The 19,761-nt window shown below is 41.8% G+C and overlaps 1 protein-coding gene across 1 annotated transcript in view; it reads left to right on the forward strand.

The window, feature by feature from the left end:
* MTCL3 (MTCL family member 3) overlaps nucleotides 1–19,761 on the forward strand; it is a 45,326-nt gene continuing 25,565 nt past the window's right edge. Inside the window, exons 1-3 of the mRNA XM_070376279.1 lie at nucleotides 1–1,148; nucleotides 1,628–1,852; nucleotides 3,631–3,789. Of these exons, the coding sequence (XP_070232380.1) occupies nucleotides 45–1,148; nucleotides 1,628–1,852; nucleotides 3,631–3,789 (1,488 nt within the window). The 5' untranslated portion in view covers nucleotides 1–44. The remainder of the gene's footprint in view (nucleotides 1,149–1,627; nucleotides 1,853–3,630; nucleotides 3,790–19,761) is intronic.

The raw sequence follows: 19,761 nt of genomic DNA on the forward strand, positions 1-19,761 counted from the left end.
TGGACTATTGTAAATCACGTCCCTTAGATTCTTCCTAGACCGCCATGAGTCAGCCACCGACGGGGGGCGCTGCCCCTCTCACAGCCGCGGCTCCTGCCGCCACCGGTGCCACTGAGGCTCGCTTGCACCCGGAGGGCAGCAGCAGAAAGCAGCAGCGTGCTCAGTCACCCGCTAGACTGAGGGACAATTCTGTCCGACAGGCAACCGCGACCACCCGGGCCCCAGTAGGGGCTGGCACTAAACTCAATTCTAGTCGACAGCAGCAGCTGCAGCAGCAGCAGGGCAACAAGACCGGGAGCCGCTCAGCGCCTCCGGCCAGCGCCCGGGGAAGCGGAGGCGGAGCGGAGAAGGCCGCGCCCCCGGCGCCCAAGGGGGCGGCCTCGGGAGCTGTCCAGCCTGTAGCTGGTGCTGAAGCAGCCCTAGTGGCGACCGTGGCCCCGGTGGGTGTCAGGAGGCCTGGTCTGTCGGAGGAGCCGCTCCGGGAGCTAGAGCCCGCGTCCTCTAAACTCGGGGAACCCCCTCCGCTAGGAGAAGGAGGAGGAGGGGGTGGGGAAGGAGGAGGAGCCGTCAGTGGCTCCGGGGAAAGGGAGGGGGGCGCTCCGCTGCCACCGCCGCCGCCCAGGGGCTGGCGAGGGAAAAGCGTCCGCGCTCAGCAGAGGGGCGGCAGCGGCGGGGAGGGGGCCTCCCCTTCGCTATCCTCCTCCTCCTCTGCGGGCAAAACCCCAGGCCCCGGCAGCAGAAATTCCGGTCTTGGCGTGGTGGCGGGTGGCGGCGGTGCTGGAGGGAGCTACTGGAAGGAAGGATGTCTGCAGTCTGAGCTCATCCAATTCCATCTGAAGAAAGAGCGGGCAGCGGCGGCGGCCGCGGCTCAGATGCACGCTAAGAACGGCGGCGGCAGCAGCAGCAGCCACCGCAGCTCTCCGGTCGCCGGCGCCCCTGCCGTTTGTGAGCCCCTGGCGGTCCCTCCCGCTTCCCCAATGGCGGCGGCGGCAGAGGGCCCCCAACAGAGCGCAGAGGGCAGCGCGAGCGGCGGGGGCATGCAGGCGGCTGCGCCCCCTTCGTCGCAGCCGCACCCGCAGCAGCTCCAGGAGCAGGAAGAAATGCAGGAGGAGATGGAGAAGCTGAGGGAGGAGAACGAGACTCTCAAGGTGAGTGGCGGAGGGGGCGGGGGGGTGCGGTTGGGGGAGGGGAGGAGTGGGCCTCGGAGGATTAGGGCGTGTCCTGGCAAAGTGAGAGGCGGCTAACCCTCTCTCACTTAAAGAAGAAGGGAAGGGGGACAGGAAATGAGAAGAGGGGGTTCCTAGGCCCCTTCCGGATCTCAGAGGGCTCGAGATCAGTAGCGTTAGGTTTTTATTTGGCTCCAAATCCGGGCCTTCGTTTCTCTGGTTATTATGGTTTGTCTCACTTTTTCATGGAGAGCACTCGAGTTAGGAGAGCGAGGGAAGGCCAAGGGCCCGTTTCCTTAGTTTCTTGTTCGTTCAGCTCCGTGTCATCCCTGTCCCATGGAAAGGGGCCGCTAAAGCTGAGGATTTGGAGTTGGAATGGGGTATACGTGCTATGTGTCCGAGGGGTGTGGTGGGGTGGGGGGGCGAGGCCAGTTTTGATCCGCGGCCTGTCCCCGCCTCAGAACGAGATCGATGAGCTGAGGACCGAGATGGACGAAATGAGGGACACTTTCTTCGAGGAGGACGCCTGTCAACTGCAGGAAATGCGCCACGAGTTGGAGAGAGCCAACAAAAACTGCCGGATCCTGCAGTACCGCCTCCGCAAAGCCGAGCGCAAGCGGCTCCGCTACGCGCAGACCGGCGAGATCGACGGGGAGCTGCTGCGCAGCCTGGAGCAAGACCTCAAGGTCTGCGGCGGGCGCGGGGGACGGGACGGGGGTGGGGACGCGGATCCAGGGCTCTTTGCGTCGAAAGGCCTTCAGTGGGGAGAGGCCAAGAGCTTTAGGGACGCGGGAGTTTTCGCAGCGCCTATGACAGCAATTCAAGGTCCGGGAAGGGGAGGAGGAGGAACAGACAGGTGGATGTGAGAGTCCTGTGTGTACGGAAGGTCTTTCGGAGGGCGAGCTCGGGGTACTCTCCTGGGAAGGAACCGTGACTCTTACCGAGGTGGGAGGAGGGCGCCTCCCTCCCTAGCGGAACAAGGGTGTGGCAGAGCGCCGGCTCCGGCCTGGATCTGGCTTCCAGAGAGCCTCCTCCAAATGCAGGCCGAGTGGATGGATTCAGGCACTCAGGAGCAGCGCGGTGAAGACTCCTCGGGGGAGTTGAAGCCCAGAATAGGGACAGCTCCGGGGAAGATACTAGAATTGAGATTTCTCTCTGAAAGCCGCCCCCCCCCCCCAATCCCCGCCTTCTTCCAGAAGTCCTTCCTTTCTGTACTTAACCATTTCAACCACTCCCAGAAAGGAACACTGTCTCGTGTGGTTCCTTTAGGAAAAGTAATGGGAGAGTGAGCTAAATGAAAGAACCTTGTTCTTAGTGAAGTAGCTCCTTCAGAATCTCTGCCAGTGGAGAAATTTCAGCTTGGAAACGCGAGTTTGGGGCAGGTGCGGTCTGTTCATTGGGTTTGACTGTAGGCAGATTCATGGACAATGCAAATCAGATGTTATCTTGACTGTCTTGGACAACAAATGAAATGCGATTTCAGTTGTATTAATTTCATCAAGATATCAAAACTGAGTGTAATTATCTTTTTTTTTTTAAGCTATGGGAAAACATTTTATGCAAGTTGTATTATTTCTTTTTCCTTTTTCTGACATTTGTGGAATGTCGGTCGTGCACCAGGCACTTTGGCAAGCCTTGTTCCGTACATTATTATTTCACTTAGTTCTCAAGGGGAAAAAAAAAAAAACTATGAGGTAGAGATTATTAATAACATAATTTCCCAGGTGACAAGATGACCCCTTTACAGAAGTTAAGCACCCAGCCCCTAACTCTGGAACTTGGCTAGTAAGTGGTCAGCCTGGCTCCTTACCTAGTCTAGATTCACTGTCTGTGTCCTAAGTCACTGAACCAAACTACTTCACTTTTGTTCCAAACTCTAAAATTTCTGAGGTAATCTTAAAACAGGAGGCAAAAATGCACACACTAATTTTTTTAACTTAATCTTAAAGATTAAAATGTTTCATAAAACTAAGCACCGAGAATGATAGGATCAAAATTCAAGCCCCAGACTCTACCTGGAAAAATTTTATTTTCAAGTGTTTTAAAATAAGTGATAATGGGGGCACCCGGAATGAGAGGAGATTTGTGAAATTTCTCTACGCATAGTAAAACACGATTGAACATTTATAACCATGATATCATGTAGACATTAAGGGAACAGAGTGTAGAACCAGACTACCTGGCTGCTTGTTAGCTCTGTTACCTTGAGCATATTACTTTACCGTGATGAGCCTCAGTTTTCCTCATCTATAAAATAGGAATAATACTCAAACCTATCTTGTGGGATTGTTGTGGTGGTTAAATGGTTTATATGTGTGAATGGTTTATATGTAAAGCATCTGGAAGGATGCCTGGCATATGGTAGGTACTATATACGTATTGGCTCTAATACTTTTAATGTAACTAGTCCATTTATTGTATTGTCTTTAATTATATTTTACTGGTAAAAAACACTTTAATTTAGGTTGCAAAGGATGTATCTGTGAGACTTCACCATGAGTTGGAAAATGTGGAAGAAAAGCGAACAACAACAGAGGATGAAAATGAGAAACTGAGGCAACAGCTTATAGAAGTTGAGATAGCAAAGCAAGCATTACAGAACGAACTGGAAAAAATGAAGGAGGTTAGTAATTGGTTATCTCATGGCATGTTGTGTATATTTAGCTCTTCATAGAGAGTGCCAAAGACTAATATGACTGTTAAAGTAATTCCATTTTTATGATTGTAGGACAGTTTGTTGTTCTCACCCAATATAGTTACAGATACAAGCTTTCATACCAATAAATAAGTAGCAAAGAAATAATTCTGACCTCTGCCCTGCTTCTGACTTGACATATATGAACTGTGACTGATGCTTTGTGTGTGCCCTCTAAATGGATGTTAGTGAAATAAATTACACAGCTATGCCAAACCCAAAGGGTATCACAAGTATGAAGGACTGAGCCTTCAGTTAGTTGAGGGGGAAGTGCTAATCCTGTGAGATTTCTCCAGAGTTCATAGAACCACAGACTTTTAGGATGAAAAAGACCATCAAGGCAATTCAATATGATCTAACTGTTGCTTGACTCCTCCTTATAACACAACCCCCAAATGATCTAATGCTTAGAGGATCACCAGCACCCAGCCCTTAAGATCTTCTCTTGCAACCCCATGACTGTAGCCTGCTAAGCAACTCTGTCCAAGGGATTCTCCAGGCAGGAATACTGGAGTGGGTTTCCATTTCTTAATTTTATCACAGCATAACTCTGTTTAAGATTTTCTTTCGAGTTGAAATTTATTTACTAGTAAGTTTAATACATTCATCTTAGTCCTACTCGTTCAAGTAGAAGAATCAGAGTTCTCTTCCACTTTAGCTACTAGACGATTCTTAGCAAGTTTCCCTGAATCTTCTCAAAGAACAAAATCAGTAATAAGAAAATAACTAGAGAGTAAAAGAAACAGAAAAGATATATCAAGAAATAATTAGCTTTGTGGTAAGTAACAATTGGAAATAAAATAGTATTCTTCCTTGAAAACTGCCTGAAAACGTATGGTGCAACTTGTGAAAAGCATTATTGAAAATTAGCAAATACACATGTGGTTCTCTGAACATGTAAATGAAAATCCTGATCTTTCCATACACTAATTGAGATATTGCACTTTCCATTGCTGTGCTTATCTCAAAGTGGTATAAACATGTAACTACACCCAGGTAAGTGTTATTCGCTCGGTTGAGTCTGGCTCTTTGTGACCCCGTGGACGATGGCCCGTCGGGCTCCTGTCTGTGGAATTCTCCGGGTGGAAATGCTGAAGTGGGTGGTCATTCCCTTCTCCAGGCGATCTTCCTAACCCAGGGATCGAACCTGGGTCTTCCTCATTGCAGGCAGAGTCTTTACCATCTGAGCCACCAGGGAATCCCTGAGGGACCCAGAGTGAAGGAAAAACTGACATTCTTTTAACAATGAATTCTTTTAACATTTCTTTTAACAAAGCTTATTCCCTAGATGTTTACAGTGAAATTCCTTTGGAATGTACATGGTGTGTAGTATCTTCCCAATAAAACTTCTCATTCAGCTTTTACTAGGATTTCTTTTAGAAACAGAGGATGGATGGCAAAGATTAAATAACATAGAACCTCCTTTTCAAGTAAAACCAAGACTTTAAGAAAAGCTCAAGTTTGTTTTGGGATTAAAACCCTTAAATTTTTCCTGCTCTAAGTGAGTTTTATTGGTGAGTGAATAGCTTCCATGAGGCAACCATTTTCCACACAGATCACCAACTCTCTATTTCATTAGCAGTGACCTCAACTTGACTCCAAATTTAACTGTACATGTCTAACCTCAAGGGCAGCTTCTCCAGCAAAACCCAGGTTGTCCTTATTTTGCTTTCTAAAGCAATGTGTGTACTGTAATTGGTTCATGATGATGGTGATTAGTATATTAATAAAGCTATTGTTCCCTGGGGGAAATAAATGCAACTACAACGTAACAATGAAAACATCAGTAGTCAAGAACATGTGGCAGGAATTTGTAGAAAGCTGTTTCAGTGGGATAAACTATTTTACGGTCAAAGTTTCTACTTATTTTACATTATCATGTAAACACTTTTAACATGACAAATCAGAGCAACATCATTGTACTGATACGTGATTTTTAGCTAGTACCTGAGGGTGGCTGTGTGCTACAGTAGAGACAGCCACAGGGCTGTCTTCACCAATAACTTATTGGGTGACTTAAAAGTTCTCCAACTTCTATTTGCCTCAGTGTATTCAGTTGTAAAATGTTACTTTCAATGATTTCAGTGAGTCTCAGCACCTTCTGCAACGATCATGCTTTTTATTGTGAAATCTGGGACATTGCCATTTAAGATTTTTTCCCCTAAATTTGAGAAATCAAATATTAACATAGGTATAAAGATGTTTCTTCGATAATAATATACAGTTGAAGTTTGTGAAAAATGGAAAGTTTGATTGCCAGGAAAATGGAAAGTTTGATTGCCAGGAAAATGGAAAGTTTGATTTCCTTACTTTTTAAATTAAGGAAGTAGCTGGGGCTGTCATAACAGAATACTACAGAGTGGCTTAAATATAGACATTTATTTTCTAAATAAATAGGTCCAAAAATCAAGATGTTAGCAGGGCTGGTTTCTTCTGAGGGCTGTGAAGGAAGGATCTATTCCAGGCCTCTCTCCTTGGCTCATAAATTGGATCTTCACGTAGACATGGCATTCACTTTGTCTGTGATCAAATTTCCCCTTCTTATAAGACACCAGTCAAAATAGATTAGGACCTACTGCAATGACTTTTTTAAGGCTTGATTGTCTCAGTAAAGACCCTCTCCAAATAAGGTTGCGTTCTGAGATATTTGCTTGGGGTACGATTTCAACATGTAAATTGGGGCAAGGGGTATAATCCAGCCCATAAGAGTAGCTGTTAAATACCTTCTTAGTAACAAGCAAAAAGAAAGCTCGTTGTCACATACATAAATAAGGCTTCATTCCTTATTCAGACCTTACTTGCATTCTTCCGTATTCTTTGTCTAGGCAATTAAAAATTTTCAAGTCGAAACAAACTTCACTAATTACAAGGGATGAAAAAGAAATGCCTTGTGATTTGGTATTATATGAATGTTTTTCAAGTGACTACCTGAAAAGTTGGGTTTAAGAATGGCATAAGAGCTTTCTGATTTTCATCCTGTGTCTGGGAAAGGGGAAGATTCCTGTAAACTGCCTGGCCATTAGCCAGAGAGATGGGACCTCTTCTGTCTTTAAAGTCAAAATAATCTTACTGCCAACAACAACAAAAAAGAAACCTGGGGATATCCTCATTGTAAAACTACATTTCATTGATTCTGTCTCCCATACTTTTTTCTTATAACCATTTCCTCCTTCGGGGTTCTAACTCTGAGTTGGGAAAATACTCTTGCTGCATTAGGCAGTGTGAGTGTATGTTCATGCCAAAAAGGAAATTCTCATGCACCTGGGAAGAATAAAAGCCAAACCCAGCCTGGGTTCGATCCCTGGGTTGGGAAGACCCCCTGGAGAAGAGAATGGCAAGCCACATCAGTGTTCTTGCCTGGAGAATCCCATGGACAGAGGAGCCTTGGCGGGCTACAGTCCATGAGGTCGCAAAAAGTTGGGCACAACCAAGCAAGTAACACTTTCACTTTCATCAGGACATCAGCTTTTAAAGTAACCTTTTATTTTTAAAATGGGCTCTAAAATAGCATTCAGTTTGGGAATTTGAGTGGTGGTAGGGAAAATAAATGGAAATAAAGAGGAAGGGAGAGAAAGCAGAAAAATATCTGAAGGATTTTAAATATTGTTCTAAAGAGAAAATGAAAAATATTCTGGCAAGAAAGTTTTGTAGTCATATGAAGGTCAGTTGAGGTTGACCTTCATAATGTTCTAAAGTATCAAAGATAGAAAAAGTAGTTTTAAATATGTTTAAAAATCAGAAATGTTTCACTTACAAAAAATAAGATTTTTGTAATGCTGATTTTGTTAGCTTCTAAAAAGATAAATATAAAAACTGAGGTGCAATCGTAACTGGCTTACTTTGTGCAGTAGAGGTCATGGGTTTGGAGCTGACTTGTCCCCCATCTGATTGCAACAACTTCAGTTAATTATCTGCTTTTATGGGTGTAAAACAGAAACAGTTTTTAAGTCTTTGGTGAGTGTTAATCACACAATTGTTAGCCCTTTGTGGTGTCCTACCAGTGGAGTAAAGAGAACCAGGCCAAGCTTTCCATTATGAAAACAATGTACTAGTTATGGAGTAAAATCATAAAATGTCAAACAGAATATACTAGAGAGAATCAGTCTTCCAACTCACAGAGTTTGGTTACTTGTATGGAGTCATATAGATGTTGAACAGCACAGCAGGGACCAGTACGCCATCTGTCAGAGTTTGCAAACCGTTTACTGGGAGTTTAACTGGCTTCGAGGGTGTTGACCAATCCCTCTCGGGGTTGGTGGCTGTACAAGGTCCCATGCACCTGCTCACATCCATCTGCTTATCTTCTCCCCCTGAGAACACAGAGTAAGCACCAGGGGTTCAGAAGAGTTGAGTAGAGGCAGGATGGATGTAATTAGCTGATTCTACTGCTACTCATTGCCTGTATTGAAACAGCTGATGTTCTGCCAACTGCAAACAAGAGGGACCTCTCAGGATGCTGGCTTGAAATCTTAATTGCATTCTCATCGCAATTATAAAACATTGATAGAGACTGGCAATATGCTTTCTTGCAGCAGAAAAATGCCGTTACCTTTATGTAACTTAGTAAAACTGATTTTCTGTCTTTCAGCATCACAATCAGTGAGATAGAGGTTTTTTTAAAAGTTATTTTATGGAACCAACAATCAACCTTTGGAATTCCGAATTGGGGTACTGCACCTCTAGCATGAGAATATCGAGGGGTCAGGGACTGCCCTGGTGGTCCAGTGGTTGAGACTCTTGTTTCTGATGCAGGGGGTGCTGGTTCCATCCCTGGTTGGGGAAGTAAGATTCCACATGCCAGGCATTGTGGCAGGAAAGGAAAAAAAAAAATAAAAAGAATATAGAGGAGGCTATTTACAGTATGGAGAAGGCTCTGTGAGGGGTGAGTCTCTGCTACAGTTAAGTGAAGGTCACTGCCCTTCATGAAGTCTTACCTCTGTAGAAACCACCTTGATTTTCAAAGCTTTGAAAGCCCTGTGCTCTTCAGAATGAAGGGGTCTTCTCATGTCACCTCTAAAGTCTGGCATTTGGAGAAGCATTGGTGATAGATATTTGAGAAATGAATGAACCAACAGAAGTTCTTTAAAGACCTTTTGTCTTTGAACATAAAAAAGGAGAAAAAGAGTAAATTAGATGATGATGATGAGAATGTTTATTAGATCTTTTTAATTTCAGAATCTGTACTCTTTGTATTGTCTCATCCCCAATCCCAACCCCAAAATCTCAAAATAAATTAATTTTCTTAACTTTTTCTGCCTGTTGCTCTAGGGAGCTCTTAACTGGCCTACTGCAATAGCACCATCTATCTTGGGACTTTTATTTTCTGTGCACTTGGTTAATATAGCCTATCTATTGCCGTGAACTTTCACTCTAGAACACGACAATAATTAGTACTATAAATTTCAACAGTAGTGTCTTTTTAAAATTTTTATAGAGTACATGGAGATTATAGCTGTTTATTCAGACTCTTTGTACAGACAGAACACTTTAATAAACAAATGCTTTTCCTGCGTTTTTACAGTTACCTGCTTATTTTCTTATGTAAGATAAAGAGCTGATGGTAACCATGCTGCATTTTGATTGGGCATGTTTAAGGTGCAACAAGAAATTCTGAGTGATAAATCGGCAAAGAAACAGCCCTAAAGACGTTAAAGTGGGGAATTTCTTTGGCATCCAAGTTACTTCTCCCTGGTCCTGGTAGTTAACTTATGGTCTGAAAAATGGAATAGTAGTCATTGATCTTTATGGTGAAATTACCATAAATATTTTGAAATGTATCAATTAAATACTATGACTGTAGTCACATCTTCTCAGAGGCCTTAGTTTGTTGAGTAACACAGGCAGGAATAAAAGAAACTAAAGTAAACGCAAAGCATAATGTGGCACCTAAGCATAGGAAAGCTTGTCTTCAAGGTTACCAATCGTTGGATTTGTAAAGATGCATTAATTTACGAATTGTAAGCTTTGTTGGATTTTTTAAAAATGAAATCACATTTGCAGTTGTATGCACTTTGAAGTGATTCCCAAGGCTCATTTGGGTAAATGGCCCTTTTCTTTTACCCACATGCCAAGCTCTCAGTAAAAGCAAAGTGGTTCACAGATCAGAACATGCCTATTGGTGAAACATACTGATTTTTTATTATAAGTTTCAAATTTATGTTTTTCTCCACGTCAGCAGTACACACCCTATATAATGGATCAGATTACAGTTCCTTTCTTGGCTGGAATTTCGAACTTTATATTCTTGAAACAGTAAGGCACTAAACAGATGATGAATTCTTAAAATAACGGACTAAGCCTCTGCCCCTTGAGTACATATGCAGTTCCCAAGGCTTTGTAGGAATTGTTCAATAAATGTATGTTGAAACATTTATTGGAATGTTCAATAAATGTATGTTCTGTTTGCTGATAAACCATATCTGTGGGAACTAAGTCTCTACTCTGGACTCTGCCAGTTTAACAGAGGCTCTAGGGGCTTCCCTCATAGCTCTGTTGGTAAGGAATCCACCTGCAATGCAGGAGACCCTGGTTCGATTCCTGGGTGGGGAAGATCCGCTGGAGAAAGAAAAGGCTATGCACTCCAATACTCTGGCCTGGAGAATTCCATGGACTATACAGTTCATGGGGTTGCAAAGTCAGACACGACTGAGCGACTTTCACTGGGGCTCTAGACTGAACTTTGAGTGGCCTGAGCAGCTGACCTGTGTTTCCGTGCATTTATGGAAGCATGTGACCTACATAGTCAGTGAAAAGTAGCTTGCTTCCTGACTTCTGTATCTAACCTACCTTAAAAAGGGATTTGAATGGTTCTCAGTCAATTGAGCCACACTGTTGTTGCTAAAGCTCAGGGCTTCTCATTGAAATAAAGAGTTTAAAATTTGGTCACAGAAAAATTCTGGGACCATGAAGGAAAACTTAATCCGTAGATGTACACTATTAATCTAAGTTAAGTAGCAATCAAGGCAGAGGGAGAAATATTGGAAGAAATTCTCACCTAGCTGTGATCAGATATAAAGGCAACCCCAGGCCTAGAGCAACCATGAAGAAAATCAATTCTAAACAGACTTTATATGTTGATGGATGGCAGCCAGTGGATGGATGAGCCTTTGTTACAATTGTCAGTTCTCATCTATACAATCAATAAATTAGGAATTTAAATTTTGCTGAAAATACAGTTAAGACATTTTGTCATTAGCTGTGAATTTTAGGGTGATTTATTTGAAAAAACCTCATATGTCATGGAGTTTAGAAACTGGCTTTGCCTCATCTCTCATTTCCTATGTTGCTGGTAAGTCTCTTCAGTCATGTGTGACTCTGTGTGACCCCATAGACAGCAGCCTACCAGGATCCCCTGTCCCTGGGATTCTCCAGGCAAAAACACTGGAGTGGGTTGCCATTTCCTTCTCCAACTCATTCCCTATAATGTTGAACAATAATTTGAAAGGTGTAGGCCTTAGTTTCTTTACTCATAAATGTAGAAATTAAACTGAATACTCTCAAGAAAAGTGTCATTTTCTCCTTGATAAAGTTATCCATCTCTGTGTTCCCTGAAAATTCTATTTGTAGTCAGGATGCCATTTCATTTCACTACTGTTATTTTATTACTGTAATTATTTTTTCATTTATACAATCAACAATATTTACTGAATAGTAATTTAACACCTGCTATAATGTGACCCTGAGTTCAATCCCTGGGTTGGGAAGATCCCCTGGAGGAGGGCATGGCAACCCACTTCAGTATTCTTGCCTGGAGCATCCCCATGAACAGAGGAGCCTGGCAGGCTACAGTCCATGGGGTCACAAAGAGTCAGAGATGATCGAGCAATTAAGCACAGCACAGCACATAATGTGGCCATATGGATGCCCCTGGAGAAGGAAATGGCAACCCACTCCAGTATTCTTGCCTGGAGAACTCTATGGACAGATGCTCCCCTGTCTACAGGCTACAGTCCGTGGGGTTGCAAAGAGTTGGACATGACTGAGTGACTAACACACTACACTTTATGGATGCCACAGAGGCTACCGAGATGCAGGTATCAGAATGTTGCATTAAACTGAGAGTGTGCACTCACTGAGGGCTCTGCTGAAGGGTTTTAACCACAGAGACCTGCAATGCTCTCTTTGGTTGTTGCTACTATTCAGCATCTAAGGAGCTGGTTTACTGTGGAAATCAGAACTGAAGACGCTATGTGAGGGGGCAAGAACAAGTGAAGCTTTCTGAATAATCTGTTGTTGTTCAGTCGCTCAGTCGTGTCCGACTCTGCGATCCCATGAACTGCAGCACACCAGGCTTTCCTGTCCTTCGCCATCTCCCAGCATTGGCTCAAACTCATGTCCATTGAGTCAATGATGCCATCCAACCTTCTCATCCTCTGTCACCCCTTTCTTCTCAGGGGTGCCCTCAGTCTTTCCCAGCATCAGGGTCTTTTCCAATGAGTCGACCCTCCGCATCAGGTGGCCAAAGTATCGGAGCTTCAGCTTCAGCATCAGTCCTTCCAGTGAATATTCAGGGTTGATTTCCTTTAGGATGGACTGGTTGGATCTCATTGCTGAGCCCCGCTCAGAGTATTCAGTAGTTTTACTGCACCAGTGGCCTCAGGAGGTATCTAAATCCCATGGTAACTAAAGAATTCACCATCTTTTCCAATTAGTAATAAACCACAGTATGGAATGATAGCATCTAGATAGTCTAAGTTTTTGACTGTAATTCTCTGCAGTGAAATCTGCCCTGGAAGGCTGATCGGTTTTCACCCTAAGGTGTGTGGCATGAGTTAATGAGTGCTGGTCATTAGTTAAACATCCAAATGTTTGTTTTATGCTATTATTGAAATAATATGAGACTTCTCTGATGCTTTTTTTTCTATTTATTTTTTATTGAAGGATAATTTCTTTACAGAATTTTGTTGTTTTCTGTCGAACCTCAACATGAATCAGCCATAGATGTATACATACATCCCCTCCCTTTTGAACCTCCCTCCGCCTCCCTCCCCATCCCACCCCTCTAGGTTGATACAGGGCCCCTGTTTGAGTTTCCTAAGCCATATAACAAATTACCATTGGCTATCTATTTTACATATAGTAATGTGAGTTTCCCTTTTACTCTTTCCATCTCACCCTCTCCTCCCTTCTCTCCCCATGTCTGTAAGTCTGTTCTCTATGTCTTTTTCTCCATTGCTGCCCTGTAAATACATTCTTCAGTACCATTTTTCTAGATTCTAAGTATGTGCATTAGAATATGATATTTATCTCTCTCTCTCTGATGCACTTCACTCTGTATAATAGGTTCTAGGTTCATCCACCTCATCAGAACTGACTCAAATGAGTTCCTTTTAATGGCTGAGTAATATTCCATTGTGCATATGTACCACAACTTCTTTATCCATTCATCTGTCGATGGGCATCTAGGTTGCTTCCATGCTCTAGCTGTTGTAAATAGTGCTGCAATGAACAATGGGATACATATATCTTTTTCAATTTTGTTTCCTCAGGGTATATACCTAGGAGTGGGATTGCTGGGTCATATGGTGGTTTTATTCTTAGTTTTTTAAGGAATCTCCATACCGTCTTCCATAGTGGTTGTATTAATTTTCATTCTCACCAACAGTGCAAGAGCATTCCCTTTTCTCCACACCCTCTGCAGCATTTATTGTTTGTAGACTTTTTGATGATGACCATTCTGACTGATGTGAGGTGATATCTCACTGTAGTTTTGATATTTCCATTTCTCTAATAATGAGCGATGTTGAGCATCTTTTCACGTGTTTGCTAGCCATCTATATGTCTTCTTTGGAGAAATGTCTGTTTAGGTCTTTTTCCCACTTTTTGATTGGGTTGTTTGTTTTTCTGGCATTGAGTTGTATGAGCTGCTTGTATATTTTGGGAATTAATCCTTTGTAAGTTGTTTCATTTGCGTTTATTTTTTCCTGTTCTGAGGGTTGTCTTTTCATCTTGCTTATAGTTTCCTTTGCTGTGTTCTCTGATGCTTTTTAAAGGTGAAAGTCTTTATATTTCTAAGCGTGAAATAATTATTTTGAGATGGCTTGGCTTGTGTGTGTGTGTATGTGTGTGTTTGTGTGTGACAGACAAAAATCTCATGTAGAACCAGCTCTCATTTAACAATCTAGTCCATTCCTTACTCAGGGTGTAGCTGTGCCTGACTTCTCCCCGTGGTGCGTTAGGCTTTGGGATCTAAACTACCAACACTGTTCTCTACCACTGCCCTCTACCCATGGCCACTCTTGGCTACCTGAGAATGGCCCTGCCTCTAGCAGTGGCATAAAATGCATCTGTTCTCTGTCTCAGCCTTTTCCTTGAGCCTAGAATCCCCAAACTTTGATCTGACTTTAATTTAGCAAGTATTTTTAAACATTTACTGAGTGTGTACATATAGTGTGTATAAGGGAATAACAGTTAATGTCACCATGAGAGTAGTCCCTGGACTCAAGTTAATTACTTTCTGATGGAAAAGATGGTCTTGTAGAGGTTTTATTTGACAGCAAAGTATTTGCATTCCTGTGCTGAATACTTTCGGGCTTCCCAGGTGATGCTGGTGGTAAAGAACCCGCCTTCCAATGCAGGAGACATAAGAGATGTGGGTTAACTCCTGGGTGGGGAAGATCCCCTGGAAGAGGGCACGGCAACCCACTCCAGTGTTCTTGCCTGGAAAATCCTATGGACAGAGGAGTCTGGCAGGCTATAGTCGATAGTGTCACAGAGTCGGACTCTGCTAAAGCGACTCAGCATGCACACTGGTGTTCGCTGTCTCATCGGTGAGCACTGTGAAGACAGGGCCCCACCTATTGTGATCACTGTCGCACTCCATCCAGCTCAGTGCCTGGCTTGTAGTCAATGAGACCCTGTGCTTCTGTAATATTGTAACAACTGATATTTCATATTTCACTTGTCTGTAGCTTTTTTCTGCACTAGAGTGTAAATTTCCTGAGGGTAAGGACTGAGTCTGTCTTATTCACCACTGTATCCACAACAACTGGAAGTTGTTGACAACATTGGACAAGCAATAAATAATTTCTAATGAGCGGATGAATGGAAATTAGGAAAGGTGTTTCAGGCCCTCTTTTGCAGAGAGGACAGGAAGCTGACTCAGAATCAGGGCTCTTTCTTTGGTTGCTGAGATTGTACAAACAAGACGAGAAGGAAGTAGATGACTAACTCCAGCGCCACCCCACTTCCAGCATTAGAGGTCTCTTGAGACTTTCCTGCCTCCTAGAAATTTCCAGGCCTCTACCTTGCTTCCTGAAAACCCCAATTATTCCCCAGAAGCAGCAAGTCTTCCCTGAAACAAGATTTCATTGGCTTCTTGGAAGGGGAGATGACACTGACATCCTGGGCATCGAATCTGCAGTTGAACTTCCATGTTCTTTGGTGAGAAATCGTGAACTGCAGGTTTAGAGAATGGAAGAAGACTGCAGATCCTTTCACCCTCAAAGACTTATCTAAATTTACTTTAAATGGCCAATGTTTGGGACATTCAATTAGCAGTTAATTTGGCCTGGGAGATGTGGAAAATCACCCCAGGGCTGCAGTTGTTCAATAGCCATCAGTGTTGAGTGCTAATTATAAGCCAGTCACTTTATGTATCATTGTGTTAATAGTTTCATTTTCGAGATGAACACTTAATGCTCAGAAAATAGGCCAGGTCCGCATCAGTCCATCTACCTCCAAACCCCTGTCTCCACTGGCCAGCTTGGTCTCACTGCAGAGTCTCAGGCTGCCACTTCATCTTTTTCCTGACCCCACAAATGACCTGTCCTCTATAGGCACCTCAGTACTTCTGGAATCTTCAAGGTCTGCATCTCCAGCACACATTTAGGGAATGCTCTGGACAAGCATTAAGAGAATACTTTCAAGATGTCTATAAGAAAAATCTCTTTTATCTCACAAAAAAGGGAATCTTTGAAGAAAAAAAAAAAAACTAAGAACATAAAGCTAGAAAAATATTTTCAGGTCTGTTGATCCTGCCTGTTCTTTTTACAGACTTAATACCTGTGTTTTTTCAGATAGATTTGTTAATGGCTGACTCTTGTTTAGTCGCTAAGTCATGTCTGTTTTGCGACCCCATAGTTTATAGCCCACCAAACTCTTCTGTCCATAGGATTTCCCAGGCGAGAAGACTGGAGTGGGTTGCCATTTCCTTCTCCAGGGGATCTTCTGAACCAGGTATCAAACCTGTGTCTCCTGAATTGGCATGCAGATTCTTCACCACTGAGCTACCAGGAAAGCCCAACTCTCAGTTTAATCACTGAGAGTGATTTTCCTTTAATTTATTAAAGGAAATAATTAAAATAAATAATTTTAATTTATTAAAGGAAATAATAAAAAATATTAAAGGAAATAATTTATTAAAGGAAATATAAAGTGATTTTCCTTTATTTTCCTTTAATTTTTAAAGGAAAATAAGTATGTTCCCTGTCCAATCTGTTCACAAGGATAACAGGAGATAAAATGTGAAAGTGCTTGAAAAACTGTCAGGTATGATGTAGACATCAGATTTTGTTGTTAATATAATAATAATAATAATAATATCAAATAGCTCTAGATTAGCCGATTAAGACAACTCCTAGGAAGAATTTTTAAGTCCATGTAGTTGAAATTTTAGGTCTTTCTAGGACTCCAGTTCTTTTATGTAGTCCTTTGAAACTCTTTTGCTTTCTCTTTTCCCATGAATGTCTGCTACTTTCTGAAGCTCCCTATGACATCTAACTTCACTATAAAACCACTCTGTCCGTCCCGAGGCAGGAAGCAGGAGGTATGTCCTTAGTCCTTGCTGCTTTGCCATCCATTAGCTCACATTTGCAAAGGTTTGGGGGGGACCTGCTTACAGTGAGGCTGCCCTGCCTGCCCCTGCAACCATCAACAGGGCTGACAGTGCTCATGTGTCTGGATAAATGTTTCTCTCCTACCTCCGCTGCTCAGTGAACATTATTCTTAAAGAGAAACATCTTAGCAGAGAGAAGAGGGCTCTTGTATTCAAGCACAAGATACTTTTGATCAATTTTTAGCTTTTATTGACTCCACAGCTAAATTCTATGCTCTCTGAATTCAAGAACCATATTTCATTTAACTCACACAGGCAGACTGTTAAACATGCAAAAGCTGTCAATAAATGCACAGTCAAGGGAAGACGTGTTTAAGAAGACATTGACTGCTGTCAGAGGAGCCCAGCTTTAGCTCCTAAAATTAGAATTTACTCGGTTCCTTTGTTTTCCAGTACTTGTGTTACATTTGAGTAAATATAACATGCAATTTCACTGTATATTAGGAAATGTTTTCCAAATTGAAAATTCAGTCATATCTTGAATATTTTGTACTTGATTGCATTTTAATGGAAATGCAGCCACTTATTTGATGTCTGTTCTAATTCCATTTTTACACTTCAGGGTCAGTTAAACTGATCTTTATCCAGATGGTAAACGACATTTGAAGATGACATTTAAAGATGTCATTTAGCTGCTCTCCTGACATTTTCCATTTTATACTTAAATATTTCACTTAATAAGGCCATTTGTATTCAGCATGATTCAACTCAGAAGTGCTTAAAATTAAAAATTCAAGTGTTCTATATTCGTTGTCTGGCTAGCTCAGTTATTTCTAATTTGTCTAGCCAGTTAATCATAGTGGTAAATAAAATTAACTACATTATTTTTTCTTTCCTTCACAAAGTAAGCATTCTTCAATTGGCCAAGAGCCTTGACTAATAGTAGAAATAATTAGACAACCCAACTGATTATTGCATTCAAGTGCGTAATGAGTGTCTAATATGTTGGTATGTGATTATATCCACTGCCTCTTTACACATGGAAGAAAGCATTTTCATAGAACTTCATGAAATGGTAGCTGTCTGCTTGTATTTAGGAGAATCTGTTATATGGAAAGTATTGTCCTTCAAGGGTAAAATGCAATGATTGAATTCATTTACTTAGAGATATGGCTAAATTAGAATAATTATGTTCTATAATGATTCAGAAGATAAATTTTTAAAAATATATTTTAAAGATATTTTTTAAATTTTATTTTATTTTTAAACTTTACATAATTGTATTAGTTTTGCCAAATAGCAAAATGAATCCGCCACAGGTATACATGTGTTCCCCATCCTGAACCCTCCTCCCTCCTCCCTCCCCATACCATCCCCCTGGGTCGTCCCAGTGCATTAGCCCCAAGCATCCAGTATCGTGCATTGAACCTGGACTGGCAACTCGTTTCTTATATGATATTTTACATGTTTCCATGTCATTCTCCCAAATCTTCCCACCCTCTCCCTCTCCCACAGAGTCCATAAGACTGTTCTATACATCAGTGTCTCTTTTGCTGTCTCGTACACCGGGTTATTGTTACCATCTTTCTAAATTCCATATATATGCGTTAGTATACTGTATTGGTGTTTTTCCTTCTGGCTTACTTCACTCTGTATAATAGGCTCCAGCTTCATCCACCTCATTAGAACTGATTCAAATGTATTCTTTTTAATGGCTGAGTAATACTCCATTTTAAAAGACATTTTAAATTCTGCTCGTTTTTTTTTTTCCTTTTATATCTGAATATACATTTTCTTTTTAATACATGTATAAGTTTCAGTTTTCACTATTACCAAAACCAAGAATGGAACACAGAATTAAGAATTCTTTTACTTAGTACGGTCCCTTGGATTATTTTCTGTGCTGTGCTTAGTCACTCAGTCATGTCCAACTCTTTGTGACCCCATGGACTATAGCCCGCCAAGCTCCTCTGTCCATGGGGATTCTCTAGGCAAGAATACTGGAGAGTTGCCATGCCCTCCTCCAGGGTAACTTCCCAACCCAGGAATTGAACCAAGGTCTCTCCCATTGCAGGAGGATTCTTTACCATCTGAGCCACCTACTGTCTTGTATTTGTTAATTTAAAATGGGATTATAGAATGAGATTACTATTAAAGTATTCATTGTTGCAGTATCAAGTTTCAATTTAAAGAATATCTTTGCTTCCTGTGTAATTATATAGTCACAGAAACAATTCTGTATATTCAATTTCAGTACTTATTGTCAATGATGTTAAACCACAACTTCTACGTTTCTGAGACCTCAATTGTATATCATCTTAAGTTGATTAGATAATGCTCTTGAATTTTTTTTTCAAGGAAAGTTTGTAGATGTTTTATTTTCTGAGACTTTGCACTTCTGAAAATAGCGTTTGCTTGACTTCACATAGGAATGGCAGAATGAAAATTTTAAGTCAAAATTTTTATTGTAAAGTAAAAAAAATTTTAAAAAAAGGAATCATGGAGAAAAAAAAATTTTTTCCACGTTATGTGTGAATTTTTTTCACATTCATATTACATATTTTGTTCCATTAGCTTCTGTCATTTTTCTTGCAGTGGATAAGTGTGAGATTTATCTTGATTTTGATTCCTTTGTGTATCAAATTACTTTCTCTCTGCATGTTTCTGGGTATTTTTTCTTTACCCTTTGTATCAATCAGTGTGCTTCAGTAGGAAATAAAATTTGCCTTAGATGGTGCAAATGAATAGGATTACTCACAGTGGTGTGGGTAGGATTGAAGGAACATGCTCTTAATTTGGGGCTTCCCTGATGGCTCAGCGGGTAAAGAATCCACCTGCAATGTAGGAGATAAAAGAGACACGGGTGGGAAAGATCCCCTGGAGGAGGAAATGGCAACCCAGTCCAGTATTCTTGCCTGGAGAATCCAGTGGACAGAGAAGCCTGGCAGGCTACAGTTCTTGGGGTTGCAAAGAGCTCAACACAGCTGAGTGACTGAGCATGCACACATTCTTAATTTAAGCTGGCTAGGCATTCAGAGAAGACTAGCAACACTTGGAAACCATCATGGCTCATCAATGGGGGAGGGTTCCAATTTAACACCATCCTCACCAACATTATTTTCTTT

The sequence above is a fragment of the Bos mutus genome, chromosome 9 (genome assembly GCF_027580195.1).
Source record: "Bos mutus isolate GX-2022 chromosome 9, NWIPB_WYAK_1.1, whole genome shotgun sequence".
Classification (NCBI taxonomy): Eukaryota; Metazoa; Chordata; class Mammalia; order Artiodactyla; family Bovidae; genus Bos; species Bos mutus.